Source organism: Malus domestica, chromosome 07, assembly GCF_042453785.1.
Source record: "Malus domestica chromosome 07, GDT2T_hap1".
In the NCBI taxonomy this organism is placed as follows: domain Eukaryota; kingdom Viridiplantae; phylum Streptophyta; class Magnoliopsida; order Rosales; family Rosaceae; genus Malus; species Malus domestica.
The window spans coordinates 3,103,139-3,123,015 of NC_091667.1; the positions used below are offsets into that span (position 1 = coordinate 3,103,139).

General features: G+C 39.9%; 3 protein-coding genes across 4 annotated transcripts; 2 read left to right on the plus strand and 1 right to left on the minus strand.

The window, feature by feature from the left end:
• The first annotated feature begins 299 nt into the window (after positions 1 to 299).
• On the plus strand, positions 300 to 1,004 carry LOC103438552 (small ribosomal subunit protein eS25y-like). The gene is made up of 2 exons (XM_029105139.2): positions 300 to 430; positions 516 to 1,004. Exons 1-2 carry the CDS (start codon positions 428 to 430, stop codon positions 837 to 839), a joined length of 327 nt encoding a protein of 108 aa, XP_028960972.1. The 5' UTR covers positions 300 to 427; the 3' UTR covers positions 840 to 1,004.
• Positions 1,005 to 10,923: 9,919 nt separating this feature from the next.
• LOC103438553 (probable ADP-ribosylation factor GTPase-activating protein AGD11) lies at positions 10,924 to 16,033 on the plus strand. 2 transcript variants are annotated; one of them, XM_008377091.4, is made up of 11 exons: positions 10,924 to 11,350; positions 11,449 to 11,529; positions 11,625 to 11,751; positions 12,171 to 12,251; positions 12,888 to 12,972; positions 13,692 to 13,767; positions 13,880 to 14,043; positions 14,124 to 14,352; positions 14,626 to 14,742; positions 14,834 to 14,929; positions 15,440 to 16,033. In XM_008377091.4, exons 3-11 carry the CDS (start codon positions 11,703 to 11,705, stop codon positions 15,719 to 15,721), a joined length of 1,179 nt encoding a protein of 392 aa, XP_008375313.1. In that variant the 5' UTR covers positions 10,924 to 11,350; positions 11,449 to 11,529; positions 11,625 to 11,702; the 3' UTR covers positions 15,722 to 16,033. The 2 variants fall into 2 exon arrangements, with proteins under 2 accessions (XP_008375313.1, XP_008375312.1); XM_008377090.4 differs by having other exon boundaries at positions 10,938 to 11,366.
• A 1,142-nt stretch (positions 16,034 to 17,175) lies between these two features.
• LOC103410003 (subtilisin-like protease SBT4.4) lies at positions 17,176 to 19,482 on the minus strand. Its single transcript, XM_070825080.1, has 2 exons — positions 17,966 to 19,482; positions 17,176 to 17,872 (listed from the first exon to the last, which is right to left on the minus strand). The coding sequence occupies exons 1-2, from the start codon at positions 19,480 to 19,482 to the stop codon at positions 17,212 to 17,214; spliced, it is 2,178 nt and encodes a 725-aa protein (XP_070681181.1). The 3' UTR covers positions 17,176 to 17,211.
• Positions 19,483 to 19,877: the final 395 nt, after the last annotated feature.

Here is a 19,877-nt window from a genome sequence, read left to right on the forward strand (position 1 = left end):
GTCCTAGTGGACATTCTGGATCGGGTTGTGTCAACAATTTTTATGAAATCTATGCCATTCTAAATTCCTTTTAGAAAATACCTTGAGTGAGAATCCGTATTCTAATTACTTGTTTTTAAACGAGCAATATAAAATTATTTTCTTTAATTTCTCTTAAATTATTATTTTTTTCTAATGAAAAAATACCTGGGCCTAAATATGTTGAACTTTGACAAGTGGGCCGCCACTCGATCAAGGAACCTCACTAGCCCACAACAAAAACACCACCCAAACGACGTCGTCGGCATATAACCCAATGAAACCCTAGGTCATAAAACCTCCCCACTCACATCGCTTCCTCATTCACTCTCTCACTTTGCCCGCCGCTGTAGTCCGATCCCTCCTCTCTCCTCCTCTCTCCTCCCTTCCCTGTCGCTGTAATCCGATCATGGTAAGCACGTACCCAATCATCTTCCGATCGCCAACCATCTGTTTGCGTAAATGCCTCTGACAATCTTTCGTTTTTGATTTTTCAGGCGCCGAAGAAGGACAAGGCACCGCCGCCGTCGTCGAAGCCGGCGAAGTCCGGAGGAGGCAAGCAGAAGAAGAAGAAGTGGAGCAAGGGAAAGCAGAAGGAGAAGGTGAACAACATGGTGCTCTTCGACCAGGGCACCTACGACAAGCTCCTCACTGAGGCCCCCAAGTACAAGCTCATCACACCATCCATTCTCTCCGACCGTCTCAGGATCAACGGTTCCCTGGCCAGGAAGGCCATCAGGGAGTTGATGGCTAGAGGCTCGATTAGGATGGTCTCTGCCCACGCCAGCCAGCAGATCTACACCAGGGCTACCAACACCTAGGTCTCTTTGCTCTTTCGTGTTTAATTGTCGTTTCGGGTATCGTTATATGTCGTTTCAGACTATTTAGCGTCGATTTTGTTTAATCTACAATTTTATGGAAACCTAGAGATTTTCTTGGCTTGATGAATTGCTATCCATTTTTCACCTAATATATGCTTCAGCCAATGCTCGGTTCTTATTTGTTGAAATTGAATTTTTTACTTGCCTGTTCTATATATGCCGATTTTTCACTTTAATCGTAATGAAATATAATGCTTTTCGGGTATTCACCACCGAAAATGTCTTATGTTTTTGTAGTTAGTCGGCTCAATCGAAAATGTGTTATGTTTTCGCATAGTAGGCTTTTCAGGCATAGGATCCTCGACTACCCCGTTGGTGTTCCTATATTTGCAGTGTTTAGGGTTTGACTTTTGAGGCATGAAACACGATTGCTTTTGTTTAAAGCTCAAATTTGATGGTCGCTAATGTTGATCAGCCAATACCGTGGAAATGATCTTCTGCCGATGGGGTTATGTGTTGAATCTGACGCTCTTTGTGTTATTTGTTTTCTGTGCTTGGAGTTGTGGTTACGTAGCGCAATGGCGTTCTAGGATTCATATAGCCGACCCCACTTTGTGAGAAAAAAAGGCTTTGTTGTTGTTGGAGTTGTGGTTATGTAAAATGTTTCTGGGGACACGTTGGTTTGGATTAGCGTAATGCGAGTGACTTGTGTAACGATTTATTGCCTAGGAATGCCGATAAGTTGAATATGGATCGCTACTGGGAGTGTGGTAGAATGGTACTTCCAAGTGTAGGCGGGTTCGTAAGGGATTGGAGAGCAGTTTTTTCAAGACCTTGGTTTTTCGCTCATGTCTGAAATAGTTTCCAGCATCATCTCTCTCCTTGATATCCCAGTTTGATCTCCGTAAATTATTTTCCCAACACATGTGCTATGAGCCTATGAGTATGCATAAGCCCTTGTGTTATACAGAATTGGTTTCGCAGTGTGGTGTGTTCTGTCAATAATGTGGTTCAAGGCGATAATCGAACGAACCTAAGAACCGATGGACGTGGATTATAGTAAGCAATGTCGCATAAGGTCTAAGTAACGGGTGCTATAGCGGTCTACGGACTTTTGTTCCGACTCTTCACTGGAGGACGCGGTTGAAACCTGGGGGCAGGCAGAAGTAGCGGTGCAACGTTTCTTTCCTTTTCCTTGCTCTTGTTCAACATTGGGGTCAAAAGATGTCTCCAAACATCTCCAATTCCCCTTCAGTTTTTCCAGGTCAACAATGTTCTTAGCGAGTAGTGGAACTGCAGGTTGTAATCTTTTATATGCATTGAATAAGAGCTCTTAGTTCGGCATTTTGGTCGTCTACAATCTTATCCTGCAAGCAAAATTACGAAATAGTTTTCTAAATACACAAACATGAACAAAAATAAAGAGAAACTAAACAAAAGTAAAGCCAACTATAAATAAACATGTAATGCAAATACAAAATAAAACTAAGGTCGGTTAGTCAATTTATTGTAGTAAATACATTGGCGGTTCATAATGCTTTTACAATTTTCATTCATCTGGCCTTAGTTTTAAAGGAAAACTAACGAAAAGTCCTCAAAAACTTTAGTTTTAATGAAAAATGATAAATAAATGTGTAAGTGTTGTGGTCTATTTTTATCTGACAAAGGGAGAAGGGTCGGCGGCACAGGAGAGAGGGAAGATAAATGTCTGTCGGTAGAATTGTAAGGGAATGTGTGTGTTGTTATCCCTCTTACATTGTGCCTTTATTTATGGTAGTAAAGGGAGAGAAGATATTCCTTCTTCTCCAAGTAATACAAGTTGTAATAGGAAATGATAACTAGAATTAAATCTAATCTAGGATTTACACAATCATACTTAAACTAGGAATGTTCACAACACTCCCCCTTGAGTGTGTAAATACTCAAGGTAGATTCAGCATCATGCAGAAGTTGAGGAAGTCGACTCATCGGTACTGATTCCAAGGAACAACGCTTATTCTCAATAAGGTAGGAACTTGCATAAGTAGTAAGTCTTACTAAAAAACCCTAAGGCTATGCCAAAAACCCGAGTAGGGACAAAATCCATAGTTTAAGGAAAAATGTATGAGAAATGCAAAGTCAAAAGAAACGTCTACAGGACGTCATCAGGGATATGACCAGCCCAAGATGGGTGCCTCGTTAAAACCTAGTTAGGTAGCAAAAACCCATTGGGAAAAATGCTCATAATCGTAGGGAAAAAGAGTACATTAAGATCAAGCAAGTATCTACAGGATACTCCCCCTAAGTTTGACATAATTCCAAAGAGAAATAGCAAAGTTACAACTCAAAAAGTTTACGCATACCAATTCCATGAACAAGCTTCTGAAATGACGCCTTCAGCAGTGATTTGGTGAAGAGGTCGGCCAGATTGTCTTGTGAACGGATTTGCGTGACTTCAATCTTCTGATGCTCTTGTTGTTGATGTGTAAAGAAAAACTTCGGCGCAATGTGCTTGGTGTTGTCTCCTCTGATGTAACCCTTATTGAGCTGTTTGATGCAAGCTGCGTTGTCCTAAAAAATCATCGTCGGGGCATTAACGGAGGGATGAAGATCGCAAGAGCTTCGAATATGGCCCACTACTGCTCTCAACCAAAAGCATTCCCGAGTTGCTTCATGTAAGGCGAGAATTTCAGTATGGTTAGACGAAGTGGCAACTAAGGTCTGTTTAGTTGACCTCCAAGAGATTGCGGTGCCTTCAATGGTAAAGACATAACCCATTTGAGAACGTGCCTTGTGCGGATCGGATAAGTATTCAACGTCGGCATAACCAACAAGGCAAGAATCAACCCGATGAGCATAGGGTGCGGCATCACTCGAGGATTCGTAGGGATAGAACAAGCCCAAATCCGTAGTACCCTTAAGGTAACGGAAGATGTCTTTCATGCTAGTCCAGTGTCTGCGTGTTGGTGCATTGCTGTATCTTGCCAAAAGATTAACAACGAAGGAGATGTCGGGTCTAGTGTATTGAGCTAAGTACAATAAAGCGCCTATCACACTTCGATAAGGAACTTCAGGCTCCAAAATCTCTTCATCATCCTCATTCGGACGGAAGGGATCTCGTTTTACATCTAGCGTACGAACGACCATATGAATACTCGAAGACTTCGTTTTATCCTTATTAAAATGGCGCAACACCTTCTGGGTGTAGTTCGATTGATGTACTAGGATTCCATCCGAACAATGCTCTATCTCGAGACCGAGACTGTATCGAGTCTTACCTAGATCTTTCATCTCAAATTCCGACTTCAGGTGCGAAGCAGTTCTTGCGAGCTCTTCAGAAGTTCCGATGAGATTCATGTCATCGACATATACTGCAACAATCGCAAATCCGGAATGTGACTTCTTAATGAACACACAAGGGCATAGTTCGTTGTTCACATATCCTTGACTAGTTAAATACTCACTCAGACGGTTATATCACATTCTTCCGGATTGTTTCAAATCGTAGAGTGAACGCCTCAGCCAAATTGAGAGCGTGTTCCGGGGTTTGGAAATATTTGAACCAGTTAATGTAAGTCCTTCGGGAACTTTCATATAAATTTTTGTATCAAGATCCCTATAGAGATACGCGGTTACTACGTCCATAAGCTGCATATCCAGTTTTTCGGAAACTACCAAACTAATAAGGTAGCGAAAAGTAATCACATCCATAACGGGTGAGTAAGTTTCATCATAGTCAATCCCGGGGCATTGCGAGAAACCTTGTGCTACAAGCGAGCTTTGTCACGCACAATCTCGTTTTTCTCATTACGCTTCTGAACGAAAATCCACTTATAGCCAACGGGCTTTACATGTGGAGAAGTAGGAACTACAGGTCTAAACACCTTACGTTTCGCAAGTGAATCGAGTTCGACTTGGATTGCTTGTTTCCAGTTTGACCAATCAGCTCTACGTCGACATTCATCAACGCAACGTGGTTCAATGTCATCGCTCAACATGATCTCAGTAGCTACTGCAAATGTTAATGCATCGTTAACAATCATCTCATTTCTACGCCACACATCATCTAAGCTAGCATAATAGACCGAAATCTCACGATTCTCGGGAGGAGGATTCGTCTCTTCAAGGACGCTTCCGTAATCTAGAATTTCCTCATGAGTTGGGTAGAATGAGTAAGCGATAGTTGGATTCACGATAGGCTCTTTAGGACCTTGTGCCATGGTTTTCCTTTTCCGGAAGTGTGAATCCTTTGAACCAAGGGGTCTGCAACGTTTTTGTGTAGAGGCAGATGATTGGCTAGCCGCTAATGTACGTGGATCACCAGAATTGGTGTCCCGGGCTTCTAGAAGGGCAGTTCGTCATACATTTGGTACATCTATCTTTCAGGCGTATTCGCAGCTGGAATATGTGATCTTGTCACACGCGCTAGATCGGTGAAAGCATCTGGCATGCTCTGAGCCATGCTCTGGAGATCTAATATGCGTTGCACTTCAGCTTCAGACTGAGCGGTGCGGGGATCTAAATGAGACAAAGTGGGAGTTGTCCACGATAATTCGCGTCGTTCATTAGGAACGTTGATGTTCTTATCTCCCCCTAACGACGGGAAGATTGTCTCATAGAAGTGACAATCCGCGAAACGAGCGGTAAACAAATCTCCTGTCAAAGGTTATAAGTAACGAATAATCGAAGGAGAATCATATCTGAAATAGATTCCCATCCTTCACTGAGGCCCCATTTTTGTATGTAAGGGCGGCGAGATCGGCACATATACCACACAACCAAAGACGCGCAGATGCGATATGTCGGGTTCGCATCCGGTGACCAACTGAAGGGCATTAAATGGTTGTGTCGCAACAGGCCTCAGGTGGACCAAACTTTGCTGCGTGCAGTATTGCATGGCCCCAAGCAACGATCGGGAGCTTGGTACGTATGACCAACGATCGAGTAATCATTTGTAAGCGTTTAATGAAAGCCTCTGCCAGGCCGTTATGGGTGTGAACATGGGGTACATGATGTTCAACTTTAACCCCAACCGACATGCAATAGTCATCAAAAGTTTTAGATGTGAATTCTCCAACATTATCCAATCGAATAGATTTGATCGGATAATCAGGGTGAGCCCTGAGCTTGATAACCTGAGCCAACAGTTTGGAGAATGCAGCGTTCCTTGTGGACAACAAGCACACGTGTGACCAACGTGTGGAAGCGTCAATCAAAACCATAAAATATCTAAATGGTCCGCAGGGAGGTTGAATCGGTCTATAAGGGTGCGTTTGGTACGCAGACGGGACAGAACGGGACGGGACGGGACGAGACGGTACGGGACGGGACGGGACGGGACGGAACGAAGGTGTAATTTTTGAAAAAGACATGGGGTATATTTGTCTTAAAATAGTAAAACATTGTGTTCCACAGACGTGGAACAAACCCGTTCCAGGGGGGAGGTGGGACGCAAAATCTGTCTCGTGGAACAGCCCGTTCCACCCATTTTTGGCGCACCAAACGCGGGACGGAACGGAACGCCTCGTCCCGTTCCGTCCCGTCCCGTCCCACGTACCAAACGCACCCTAAATGTCCCATTGAATCCGTTGTAGAAAAATTGGAGGATTCGAACGAATCTTGTCATAAGAAGGCTTAGTAATAAGCTTTCCCATAAAACATGTTTGACATGTGATTTCATGGATCGAACCTAAGCTTCGGGTTAGTGGATGCCCGTGTGAAGATTTGAGGATACGGCGCATCACTATTCGTTCAGAATGTCCCAAACGATCATGCCAAAGTGTAATTTCGTGCGCGGCACCTGTGGTAGGGCCGGCCACATAGTGGCATTCTATGGGGTGTATGGTCGTAGTATACAGACCACTTGGGATACGCTTCATCTTCTCGAGAATACGCTTCTGGCCATATTCGTATGAAGTTATGCACAGAAATTCAACTCCGTTTTCTACATGGGTTTTAGCGTGGTAATTGTTATCTCTAATGTCCTTGAAACTGAGTAACGTTCTTCCGGAACGTGGAGAATAGAGTGCCTTAGCAATGGTCAAGATTGTACCATTTGACAACATTATACATGCCTTACCGGATCCTTCTATCAGGTTGGATGGGCCTGAGAGGGTTGTCAGAGGTGCATTCTTAGGTATGAATTTAGTGAAATAGATGCGTTCACGTAAAACAGTGTGCGTGGTTGCACCATCTGCCAGACAACTAACTTTCCCACTAGTCATACCTAGAATGAAAAATTAATTTGAATCGGTCACATGCATAAAAGTTTATAAAAACAAATATCAATTCAAAATAATTTCATTTATTCAAGGATTAAAACTTAATATCCAAAACAAATCGCCAACGAATAATCCAAAACATAAAGGAAAATTGTTCAAAATCAACCAAAAAAAACAATGGGGGTTCAGCCACTAGGTGGAATTCGGCCCTAATGGTCTTATTTTAACTAAGAAATAAGTCTATGTCTAAGATTCTAATCTTCCATATGAGTGGTATCCTCCTGAAAGTCAGAAACCTCCATTTTTGTAGTTTCCGGTTCGTCCACTTGTATGAAGTTTGATTCAAACTTCTTACGACGAGAATGATATTCATCTACAACCTTCTTGGGAGCTCGGCAAACACGGGACCAATAGTCCTTTGAATCACAGCGATAGCACATATCGTCATCCATGGTTGTGGGTGCTTTGCCCTTATTCTTGAAGTTCGAGGCCTTAGGAGCGAGGTTTGGGCGCTTCTGGGCTTTGTTTCATCCTTTGGATGGGCCTTGGCTCTGTTGACCTTTGTGGGATGGCTTCTGGCTGCCCCTACCACGCCTCTTGTGGCGTGTTGGGTGCTGATTAGTGCTATAATGTGCTTCAGGCACAACAGTAGCCCCAGTAGGTCGAGCTTGATGATTTTTCATCAACAGCTGGTTCTGCTTTTCAGCAAGAAGTAAAACAGAGATCAAATCCGAGAACTTGGTGAACTTCTGAGCTCTATATTGTTGTTGCAGGACAATATTAGAAGCAGAGAAGGTCGAGTAGGTATTCTCCAGGAGATCCTCTTCAGTCAAAGTTTCATTGCAAAACTTGAGAAGTGATCAGATTCGACAAACTTCAGAATTATATTCATTCACAAACTTAAAGTCTTGGAAGCGCAAGTTCTGCCAGTCGTGTCTTGCTTCAGGCAAGAATATGTCATTTTGGTGATCGAAACGATCAGCCAAAGCGACCCATAATGCACGTGGATCCTCCTCAGCAAGGTACTCAGTTTGCAGAGCGTCATGGATATGTCTTCGGATGAAGATCATAACAGTGGCTTTTTCAGCTTCGCCAACAGGTTCATCTGTTGCTTCTTCAATAGCAGGACGCAAGTTCTTTGCAGTGAGGTGGAGCTTCACATCTTGAACCCACTTGAGATAGTTCCTTCCAGAGACCTCCAAAGTGGTGAAGTCGAGTTTGTTCAAATTCGACATGTTCCTATCACAAAATAGATGGACAAGATGTGGTTAGTGTAATGGAGAAAAATCAATCCATTCACATAGGAGTAGAACATACAGGTTCTAATAGACATGTATTGGTATAATTTTGCATGAAAAACTTCGGGTTTTCATGGGTGATATGTTTAAGTGAAAACTTCGGGTTTTCAAACAAGGCATGTTTATAAGAAACTTCAGGTTTCAAAGTAATTATGAACTTCAGGTTCATATATTCCTGTAGGCAAACGCAATATATATGCAAACAAAGATGCAACAAGTATATGCAAGAAATATAACTTATAGGTGTATAATTATAATTGAATTAATTATTTGGACTTTGGGCCAAATTAACAATGTGGGTGAAAAAATATAAAAACCCAAATTATTTAAAGATATTAAATAATAAAATTTCGGGGGCCTAAAGTATGGGCAAAGCCCACGGGTGGCTCATTGGTGAGCTGCAGGCTCACGGGGAGACATGGCAAAAGAAATGGGTTGCTGTAGGCAGCAAAAAAAAATTTCTTTGTGTTTTTTTTTTTTCACACACGGGCTGCTTCAGGTAGGTCCAAGAAAAATAAAAAAAAAATGCCTTTTTTTTTTCGGGCTGGGCCCCTACAGGCAAGTCCAGAAAAAACAAATTTTTTTTTCTTTTTTTTTTCATCAGGCCGAGAAGAAAATGGGTCAAATGGATGGGCTGCAATCTAGGAGCCCAGATGGCAAGGCTTCAAGTAGAACACCAAAGCCCGGAGGGCTGGTGTTTGTAACCGTGTCCATCTAAGCCCTAATGGGCTCGGGTCTGAACCAAAAACACCCCAGTGTGTGCTGGGTGTGTATCACCGGGGAAGAACATCGGTTTTGATCGACAACGCCACTGCAGGTGGTTGTGTCAGGGTTGTTGGGGCTCGAAGTGAGTCATGGTTGTCATGGACAACCACGGAGATAAAAGAATCTCAACGTTTCAACAACTATAAAACCCTAAAAATTGAAATCGAATTTTCGAGAAAATTCCGACGAGATTCCGGTGAATCTTGGTTCAATTGCCAACATGGGACGACTTCAGGTCGTCGGGAATATGAACCAAAGGTTTAGGGTTGTGGCTGCAGGCCATGCCATGGTCGGGGACACCATGAAAGGTGTTAGATTTCTGGGTTTGGGGTTTTGGAGCTTCTGCTTCGTGGGTTTTCTGGAGAAAAGGAGAGGTGCAGGCTCTCAGTTTGGCATGGAGACCCCATCTGCAGGATGGTCACGGGTTCGAAAGAACCCTAGGTCCCAATCGCAAAAAATTTCTCTTTTTTTTTCCATTAATTCAATTAGATGCATATATAATTCAATGAATCACAAATTTACTTTGATGCATATGCAAATAATAGTTTCAATGCATATACATATGTAAGATTCAATTCATGGCAAATATCAAATTCACATAATTGCAGCAATTTTGGTTATGAGGCATACACAATTTATGTAGAATCTAAAATACGTTTAACGTAAAGTTGAGTCATGCATCATGGTGAATGTTCATGCTATCAGGGCTTGCAAAATATCGAGTTAAAAGCCGTTGTTTTGAAAGAACCTGATTGCGTGATGATATGGATGAACTGGTTTAATGCAGAAAAAAAATTCTCCAACGTCAGATTCCTAATCGCAGCGGTAGGAGCGTGCTGATAATGTGTTGTGGTCTATTTTTATCTAACAAAGGGAAAGGGGCCGGCGGCACAGGAGAGAGGGAAGAGAGATGTGTGTTTGTAGAATTGTAGGGGAATGTGTGTGTTGTTATCCCTCCTACATTGTGCCTTTATTTATAGTAGTAAAGGGAGAGAAGATATTCCTTCTTCTCCAAGTAATACAAGTTGTAATAGGAAATGATAGCTAGAATCAAATCTAATCTAGGATTTACACAATCATACTTAAACTAGGAATGTTCACAACAGTAAGTGAATACTACCAGGATAGATAAAAATGTCATTTTTCATTAAAAGTGAACAGTACCGGAAATATTTCGTTAAAACTTCCTAGTTTTAATTATTTTTTACAAAGGCTATATTTATATAATAAATTATAATATAAACGGTTCTAATAAAAAACACGGAAATTCATGAATTAGCAACGAAATTTTGAGTAAAAACTCATACTCATCGTCATTTGAATGGTCAAGTATTATACTTTAAATTTCAAGCTTAATTTCCTTATTAATAGCATTAGTAGCATTTATCCTGGCATTCGATTCTTTTGTTCGGAGTTCGATTTTCTCCTTACCCAATATCGTTTTTACAAAAATAAGTAAAATGTTACAATATATTTCGGTCTCTAATATAAACGTGTTGTTTCACTTAATTTTTGTGTTGATGTGGTGGGACTATTTATTTTTTATTTTTGTAAAAAAAGGCCAATTAGTGGTTTCGTTACTGTAATTTACCTTTCTTGGAGTGGGAAGATTTGTAGAGATATTTCAGCCTCTCTTGAAGGCTATCATGTAATTCACACGTGCCAGAAATCGAACCTAAAATATGCCATGTGAAATACAGATATGAAATTCATCATTTCACTGTTGAGCCACAAGTAATGATTGGGTATGACTATTTATTTATTTGTTTATTTATTTATATTTTGTTGGATCTTTATGGTAGGACTAAACGTGTAAACATGTTTGCCTCACGAATGGATGATAAATCAATCACCCAACTACCACAAAATGCTTCATTCCCGAAGCTCATTTTTTATATTTCTTTTTCCTGGAAGATACGCCAAACTCTGTTTTATTTGTTTTATTAGTTTTCCATGCCAGACTCTGTTTACCAAGAAAAAAAAAACAGAAAACTGTATCTTTCAAATGCAATTATTATATACAAAATTAAAGAAAGAGAGAGAATTGAAGGAATGAAAATATTTTGACAAAACCCACATTGCACATTGTTCTCATCATTTCCATCACAAAATCCTATCACAAAAGATAAGATTATTCACATTCTTGGCCCACCCACCAATTTCTTCCCTTTTCCCCTTTGTATTTCAATCCAAATAACCCAAAGTTTTGAGCTTCAATCTGTTTGATGTCATGAATTTCTCTCAATCTGTGAGGACCCATCTGGGTAGTTTTTTGCTTGGTGGATTGTTTTTGAAAAATGTATGTATGGTCTACCAATTTGCCTAACTTGGTTGTGTTTGGTGCAGGGAAGAAATTCAGAAGAACCCCTTTTTGTTTCAGATAAAAACCCATTCCACCTTTTCTTTTGATAACCTATATTTCAATCTGTAAGAACCCTTTTAAATCCTTTGTTTCATATCTGTTTTGATTTCCCCTTTCCATTAAATGGGTATATATTTAATTAATGTGGAATTGGATGCAGAGGAATTGCTGATTGATTAAATGGGTATCCTCAGAAAGTAGCACTTTTTTTCATGATTTGGGTCTGAATCATTGGAGGATGGAGATGTCTACCCAGCAAGATAATTCTGTTCCCAACAAAGTTTCAGGTATAAATTTTATTTTAGGAATGGTTTTTAATAGTTGAGAAGATTTATCCTGCAGCTGCATTTATGACCTTCATAAAAATTTACAGCGTTTGGAAAGGATATGATATATTACCTTGTGAGGGCAGGATAATTAATTGCTAAAGAAAAGTAATAAATTTGTGTTTTGCAATGAAACAAATGGTTTTGGTCATGTCATATCTTATTTTGGAACTTTCAAGTAAAAATCTACATTAATTCCTCAGAATTTTGATGCTTTTACGTGGTTTAAAATTGTTTAATGACAACATTTGGTGATGTTGTACCTTCTTGATGTTAAACATACTTTTCAAGAGTACAAAAGTTGATGAACTGATTGCACGGTGTTGCACAGATGAATTTATACTGGGTTTCATCAATAAATGAACATGTTTCATTTGTAGGATCAGGTTCTTGCCTGTATGATCTCTTATGTTCAGACGCACCGGCTTGGAGATGCCCTAGTGACCAACGGTCATTATCTGGTACTCTTTATCCTTTACATCAAATGCATGTTTAAGAATGCGTGTGTGCTCTGACTTGCAAAGATTTTCATTTTCATGACATGTTAGCGTAGTTAACTGTTAGTGGCGTGTCACTATTCACTCAAAATTGCAGTAAGCCATTTGAATAGATGATACTCAAAGTTATGATATTGACTTTTAACATACAACATGATTGCTCCAAGAAACATTTCAAATTGCCAGTGGATCAGATATAGTATATAGATAGCTCGGGGATATCCAATACCTCCATTTTCTATCCTGTTATTTGATGCCTCTAGTTTACCTTCATGGAGATCAGGCAAAAGACTCTGTGAATATGAAATTCAAATAGGAGGTTTATAATGTAAAAAGTGTTAGTGGTAATGAGGGAGATACGTCCAGCATTTGAGAACCCAACGTGTGGTTATAAATACCTAAAAATCATGTACCAGTAGAATTAAATCCTGAAAAATAAGTTCTGCATCACCAAGCTTTCTTCTATCTGATGTACCGATTTGTTTTTTTTTTTGTTTTTGTTTTTTTGGGATGATTTTCCTTTCTTTATTGTGGGTCTCCCTGTGACATTGTAATAAGAGCACATCGTATCTTTTGTAACCGTTATAGTTCATTGAACAGGTCCACAAGAAAGGCTGGAGATTTTGTTGCGCCAATCTGCCAACAGGTCCTGTGCAGATTGTGGAGCTCTAGATCCAAAATGGGTGTGAGTATCATATTTGCATGAAGAGAATGTTTTACCATCTATCCTGTTTTAATTTTAATAAAAACTGAAGAAAACATTTTATGAAGTTACTTCGAACTAATAGAAGGTGTTCAAGTGTCTTAACTGGTATTCAATAAAAAAGTATCTTACATGGTCTTTTTCCTGTCCACCATTAATTAGTATATTATCTGTACAATCTTCTTTTCATCCTATTGAGCTCAATTTTGAGTTAAGTATATATCCCAATGAGGACAGTGCAAATTTCATGCATGTTCACTGTTTGAGAGTGGGTCCTGCACGTGGATTGAAGGAAAATTTGTGATGAGTAATGACACATGTTTTCACAATGATGCTTAATGAGTAGTTGTGAATTTGACGATTGATTTTAGAATTGTTGGTAATATTGATATCTTTTGCGCAATAATTTGAGGTGAGAGATATTCACAACTTAGGAGTTGGATGATACTGTTGAGAGTATGAATCCCACATCAGGAAAGAAAGGGACTTTGCATGTGCTTATAAGTAATTGGGCATCTCGCCATATTGTCAATTAGTTTTATGGTGGAACCCCAACTTTCTTGATGATATTGGTATTTAGTAAACGAAACAACCTCATGTTTTGAGTTTTTCACTTTGACTACCTCTTCCTAGATGTATGTAAGCTATGACTGTTTTGGTTGCTTACGTTGTATTTTGACTGCTGATTGGTTCAATATCAGATCTTTAAGCTTCGGAGTATTTATTTGTATAAAGTGTTCTGGTGTACATAGAAGCCTTGGAGTGCATATTTCGAAGGTATGGATTATTGTACCTTGTTCTGGATTTACCAGAAAGAATGTATGATGCGAAACTTTGACTATAGAGTATTGGAATTTGGAGATTCTAATCTGATCTGGAAATATGATAGGTTGTATCAGTGAAGCTAGATGAATGGTCAGACGATGAAGTTGATATCTTGGCAAGTATGGGAGGAAATACTACTGTAAACAAGAAGTATGAGGCTTGCTTGCCGGAAAATTTCTGTAAACCAAAACCAGATTCTTCTATAGAGGAGCGCTTTTATTTTATAAGGTAATTCAAGTAAAATCTTTTCAATTACTTTGTTTTGAAACCTATACTATTCTAAATCTGAGATTTACTTGAATATGCAGGAGAAAATATGAGCTGCTAGACTTCTTGAACCCCAATGAACCGTTGTCATGTCCTTTTCCACCTAATAAGAAATCACCTCCTAGCAATTCAACTATTAGTTCTACCCAAGATAAGAAACAGTATGAGAAACAACCAACGAAAAACCGTATTGGGCAGGCATTTCGTAACAGCTGGGGAAGAAAAGACTCTGAACATAAGACCGCAAAGAAGGGCTACTCAATGCCAATGGTAATGGCCTTTTTGTTTGATTACTGTGTTGTTTTATCTTGTTATTTCTCAGTCGTTTTGATGCCCTTGCTCCCTTTGGAGTGAGGTTATATAGTACCATGTCTATTTTCTTTATTTGGAAAAAAGGATTTTTATTTTTAAATGTGAACCAGAAATAGTTGTGCCATAGTTTTAATCCATGACAATCACAAAGGAGAAATCAAAGTTTTTTGTATAAGTTTGAAATTTTGGTTGATATGCATATAATCTTACTGCTTCAAGTGTACATTATAGGCAGGTATGATCGAATTTGTTGGATTAATCAAGGTGAATGTGGTTAAAGGAACCAACCTAGTTGTACGGGATATGATGACAAGTGACCCTTACGTCATCCTTGCATTGGGTCACCAAGTAAGTTTCTTCTACTTAAGCTGTTGTTTTGACATGAATTCAACCTTGTCAATAAACTTAAAATGCAGTTTTCCCTAAATATTTGTTGCAGTCAGTGAAGACGCGTGTCATAAAGAACAATCTTAATCCCGTATGGAATGAGAGCCTGATGCTGTCAATTCCTGATCACATACCTCCTCTAAAAGTGGTAAGTTTTACTTGGTTCCTATGAAAATACTATGACATCGAGTCCACCCAATGCATTATTTTTTACATTATAGATTCAAATTTCATGTGTATCGTGTTGAGATTGCTATTTAATGCAACATTTTCTGGTGTTGCAGTTGATAAACTAAAAATGATTTTCTCCTAAAACGTTTGTACATAAATTAATTGTTTGAGCACTAATGTCAAAGGAAGCGTTCAATAAATTTCAGAAACTTTTTTTCCCCTTTAGTTTGGGACAGTTGTAAAATTGAATTCCCCAGTGCACGGAATTTCCTCCACAGTTACAGGAAAGCGTATACAAGTCATAGCCTACCATAAGAAACTGATAAGATTCTCTGCTTTTGTTTTTGACTTGATTTATTATTGTTATATACACATAATCTATAGAATCGTATACTAGCATTCCCTTACTATCGATGAAGATGTTTATGTGCTTTGGATCTCAGTATTGGATAAAATTTTCTAGTAATGTTTCTATTGTTACATTCAGCTGGTGTATGACAAAGATACGTTCAAAGCTGATGATTATATGGGTGAAGCCGAGATTGATATTCAACCTCTGGTGAGTGCTGCTATAGCTTATGAGAAATCCACGATCAATGAACCAATGCAGCTTGGAAAGTGGGTAGCCAGCAAAGAAAACACACTCGTAAAAGATGGTGTCATCAACCTCGTAGACGGGAGAGTAAGACAGCAGATCTCTCTCAGGCTGCAGAATGTTGAGAGGGGTATACTGGAGATTGAGCTTGAATGTGTGCCTCTTAATCAATAGCCGGCATTAAGGAAATGAAACTTACGAGACCTTTATGATGCCGAGGTTTGCAACTCACCATGATAGATTGTGTGTATGTTATACCGTAGAAGTCATTATATCAATAGCTCTGTCAAGCGAGTCTCGGTTGTATATTACTGTAGTTTTTTTCTTTTTAATCTGTAGATAAAAAAATTTAGGATTTGAACTTCGTGGTATGCAGATGGATTCGATTTTATTTTTCATTTTTTCTGTATGAAACTTAAAACAGTGTCCAGTTTGGGAAATTTGGGAGTTCATCCATCAACATTTACATTGCTCTGGTATTTCATATTTGGTAATCTTCTCTTAAGAACTTTGGATGGAAGCATAAGCGAATGTAGTGCATTTTTTCCATTTCTTCTCGTACTCGTCGATAGACTTTCTTAGATACAAGGTTCTACATGAAATTTTGGTGCCCAGAACTCAAGAGCCTTGTCGAAAATGTGATAACAAGTGAAAAAAAGGGTGAGCATACTACCTTGGCCAAGACATTAGTTTCGTTTCGAACAACCGTCGAGTTAGAGTAGAGAAATCTCAGCAATTCAGAAGGTCAAATTACATATTACAAACAGGTTTTCAAGGTACAGTGCTTAATAGGATTAATCACCGAATCCTATTTTTAATACATTCTCAATTGAAGATCGACTCAAACAAGTAAGAAATCCTCATTGCAACCAATTAAGGATGCTTCTATCATCATCCCAAGATATTATCTCCTAATTAATATCTTACGAATATTATTTCCTTATCGATCCCACGGACGACACAACCTAAGATAATGGGAAACCACCACGTGTAGGGCAAAACCCTCCACCTAGGCTGATCACCTCCCTATAAATACCTCATCTCTACCAAACTTTGGTAAGCTTTTGCTACGCATACAAACCCTTAACACTCACTCTTTTTAGAGTTATTCTTAGGAGAGTCATTAATCAAACTCCTCACCTTGTGGGCCTGTGTAGGTCTTTGATCAAAGATGTTAATTGTTTTGTAGATACAAATTCGTTAAAACTGAAGAGATTATATTCTTGCTACCAAAAAAATGGCGCTGTTGTTGCGGATTGTGCCAATAATTTGTGCTTAATTTTATTATTAGTTAATTAATTATTTCTGCATTCACTAAAGACTTGATGTGTCATCTATTTGAGTATTTACACATTCAAGGGGGGTGACACATTCAAGGGGGGAGTGTTGTAATTCCAATTCCATTAGTTGTGTGATTATGTAATCCTCTCTTCCTTATCACCATAAGTAAAGGCACAAAGGAGTGAGAAATCATACCACATAATTCTCAAACTCTCTATTTTCCTCTCTTTGCCGCCGGCCCTCTTCCCCTCTTTTCCTAAAATATGCCTAGAACAAAAACATGTTCATTTCAACTTAAGTAGATGAAAATGGATGAAATACAATCAGAAAATATGTTTTGTTTGGAGCAGTGAATCCACATTAGCGATCACTTGTGACGAAGCTTAGAGGCTGAATACAAGAACTGGACTTCGAACACTGTAAGTACCATCCGTCCACACCAGCGACGCAGATACATGTGATCCATATGGCATACCTCTTCCGGAAACTGTCACGTCGAATGCCTTCTCCTCGTTCAAGGACTTGAAGGAAAGAACTTGAGGCACCACCTGGATGTCAACTCCAGACTTTGAGATGATATTTGCCTTGTATGTCGAGTTTGCAAGGCCAACATTTTTAACTGTCCTACGAAACTTAAGCGAAAACGAAGAAGTCCCTGGTGCAACAGTACCTGCCATTGAAGGGTAGTTGAGATCCTTAGGAGATTTTTTCCCGGTCTTTGCAGAGCAAGGGTGGTCATCACCTGATATAAGTCGAACACTCGCCTCATCCAAGATCGAGCAGAGCAACTTAATATAATCATCCTTAGAAGTTTCGTACACAAGCCCCGGATCTACAGCTTTTAGAGGATTGATATGTCCAGAACCATACAAAAATTCACCGGTGGAATTGCTGGTGTTATTCACAGGCCCAGCCGTGGTCATGATAGATGATTTGATGGCAGCTGGAGACCAGTTGGGGTGGAATGTCTTGATATACGCAGCAACACCAGCTACGTGCGGGCAGGACATGGAGGTTCCAGATTGTATACAGTATTTTACATGCCTCAGGTCTTCAGAGCTAATGGGGGTAAGGCTAGCCGACATTCACCTCTCCCAGACCCTGCGTATAGCGGGAGCCTTGTGCACTGGGTACGACCTTTTTAGGTCTTCAGAGCTAACTGTCAGAGAAGCAACAGGTGAAAATGCAGCCAAAATTTCAACCCCCGGGGCAGTTATGTCTGGCTTGATAATTTCAGGTAAAATATTATTAGGCCCCCGCGAAGAGAAGGAAGCGACAGTGGGTGCAGCAAGGTCTTTTATGACTTCACTTTTTAGTATGTTCCCTACAGGTTTAGCTGTGGAGTTGAGGTAGGAATGCACCACATCATAATCTTTGCTACTAAAACTTGTGGCAGGTAGTGGGACAACGAATGATACATCAGATCGGGTAGTGCTTGTAATTGCACCTATTGCACCGGCATGATGAGCCTCGATACTGCCATTTGCCTGGCGACATACCACAATGTTTCCCTTAACTAAATCAGGGTCTAGGCAACCATCTTCACAGTCCACGCATCCACTTGATCTTAACGCATCCTTTCCTTCTATCAACGGATAACTCATTCCATTTAATTCCAAAGTGTTCACTGAACTACCGACGAGTGTCCTTCCATTTCCAAGAACAACCTTGTCAATGATTCGACGATCTGTGCTACTTGCTGCAACTGAAAGAATCCATGGTGCTACACTTGATACAGTACGCTCTGCAGGGCCATAATTGCCTGCAGAATTCGAGGTAAGTATCCCTTTCTCCATTGCATGAAAAGCACCGATTGCTATAGGATCCTCATGGAACGGGGGAGCAGTTTCACTTGCAATTGAAATTGTAATGATGTCAACTCCATCGGCAATGGCGTCATCAAAAGCAGCCAAGATCCCATCTACACTGCACCCTTCTGAACCGCAAACTTTATATGCAGCAATCCTCGCAGAGGGAACTCCTCCTCTTGCAATGCCTTGAGCTAGTCCATAAAAACTCACAGGCTCTACGGGATTCCCTGCTGCTGTTGAGGCAGTATGAGTTCCATGTCCTACTTCATCTCTAGCGGTGGAATCAATGTAATACCGTGCTCCAATGAGCTTGTTGTTGCAAGTGAAATTGAAGCCACCTTTGCAAACTCCTTTCCACTTTTTGGGAGCTGGCCCAAAACCTTCATCACTAAAGCTATTTGATTCAGGCCAAATCCCACTGTCGATGACACCAACAATAACATTGCTCTCGACAGTAGGGTTTCGTTTGACCTTCTCACTGAAACCCAAGAAATCCCAAGACCGTGTTGTTTGGAGTTGGTAAGTTGTGCTCAGAAACACAGAGACGACTCCCTCCATGTTAGCAAGCCTTTCTCTTTCTCGGTCAGTGAGCTTGGCAGCAAATCCGTTGAAACTCTTTTTGTAGCTTCTGACCAAGAGATTCGACGGAGAGCTGCTCTCTGTAATGCTTTCGAGAATACCAATGTGGTGAGACAATGGCGAGAACAACTGATCCTTAGGAAGTGATCCCAAGTAGACAATATATGTCTTTCTATCTTCCTGATCAGCGGCTTCAGACGGTAAGCTCACAGCGAGCATGAGAATAATGGAGAAAGCATACAGGAGAGATCCATGCTTTGCCATTGTTTTTTTTGTTTCGATGACGATAATTGTAACCAGTGACGTGTAATTTATGGTTTGATGAATCACAACGAAAGTCTCGATTGCACTAACATCCAGATTTTGTTTCCTTTAGGAATCGATTTTATCCCTTGACCACAGTTTTTATGGACATGGAAATTTATTTCTTTCTACATGCAGGATGAACAAAATCCAAATGTTGAATACAATTCAGATTGTGTACATTTTATATTTGGCAACTAAATCCAAGAAGAAGGTCAATTCCATCTGAATTGCAGCTGTATGGATTTCCATTAACTATCAAGATCAATTGTATATGTTATACGCTGATATTTTTCTTTATATTCAAAATTAAGTCATTCCCACACACACAAGAGCTTAAGCAGTAAACACTAAAC

Bases quoted from the DNA above. Each gene is read 5' to 3' on its own strand.
- LOC103438553 (XM_008377091.4), top strand. From the start codon at position 11,703: ATGGAGATGTCTACCCAGCAAGATAATTCTGTTCCCAACAAAGTTTCA. The intron at 11,752-12,170 runs GTATAAATTTTA...TTTCATTTGTAG, and splicing joins TGTTCCCAACAAAGTTTCAG to GATCAGGTTCTTGCCTGTAT. The intron at 12,252-12,887 runs GTACTCTTTATC...TTCATTGAACAG, and splicing joins TGACCAACGGTCATTATCTG to GTCCACAAGAAAGGCTGGAG.
- LOC103410003 (XM_070825080.1), bottom strand. From the start codon at position 19,482: ATGGCAAAGCATGGATCTCTCCTGTATGCTTTCTCCATTATTCTCATG. The intron at 17,873-17,965 runs GTCGTACCCAGT...TGAAGACCTGAG, and splicing joins AGCTCTGAAGACCTAAAAAG to GCATGTAAAATACTGTATAC.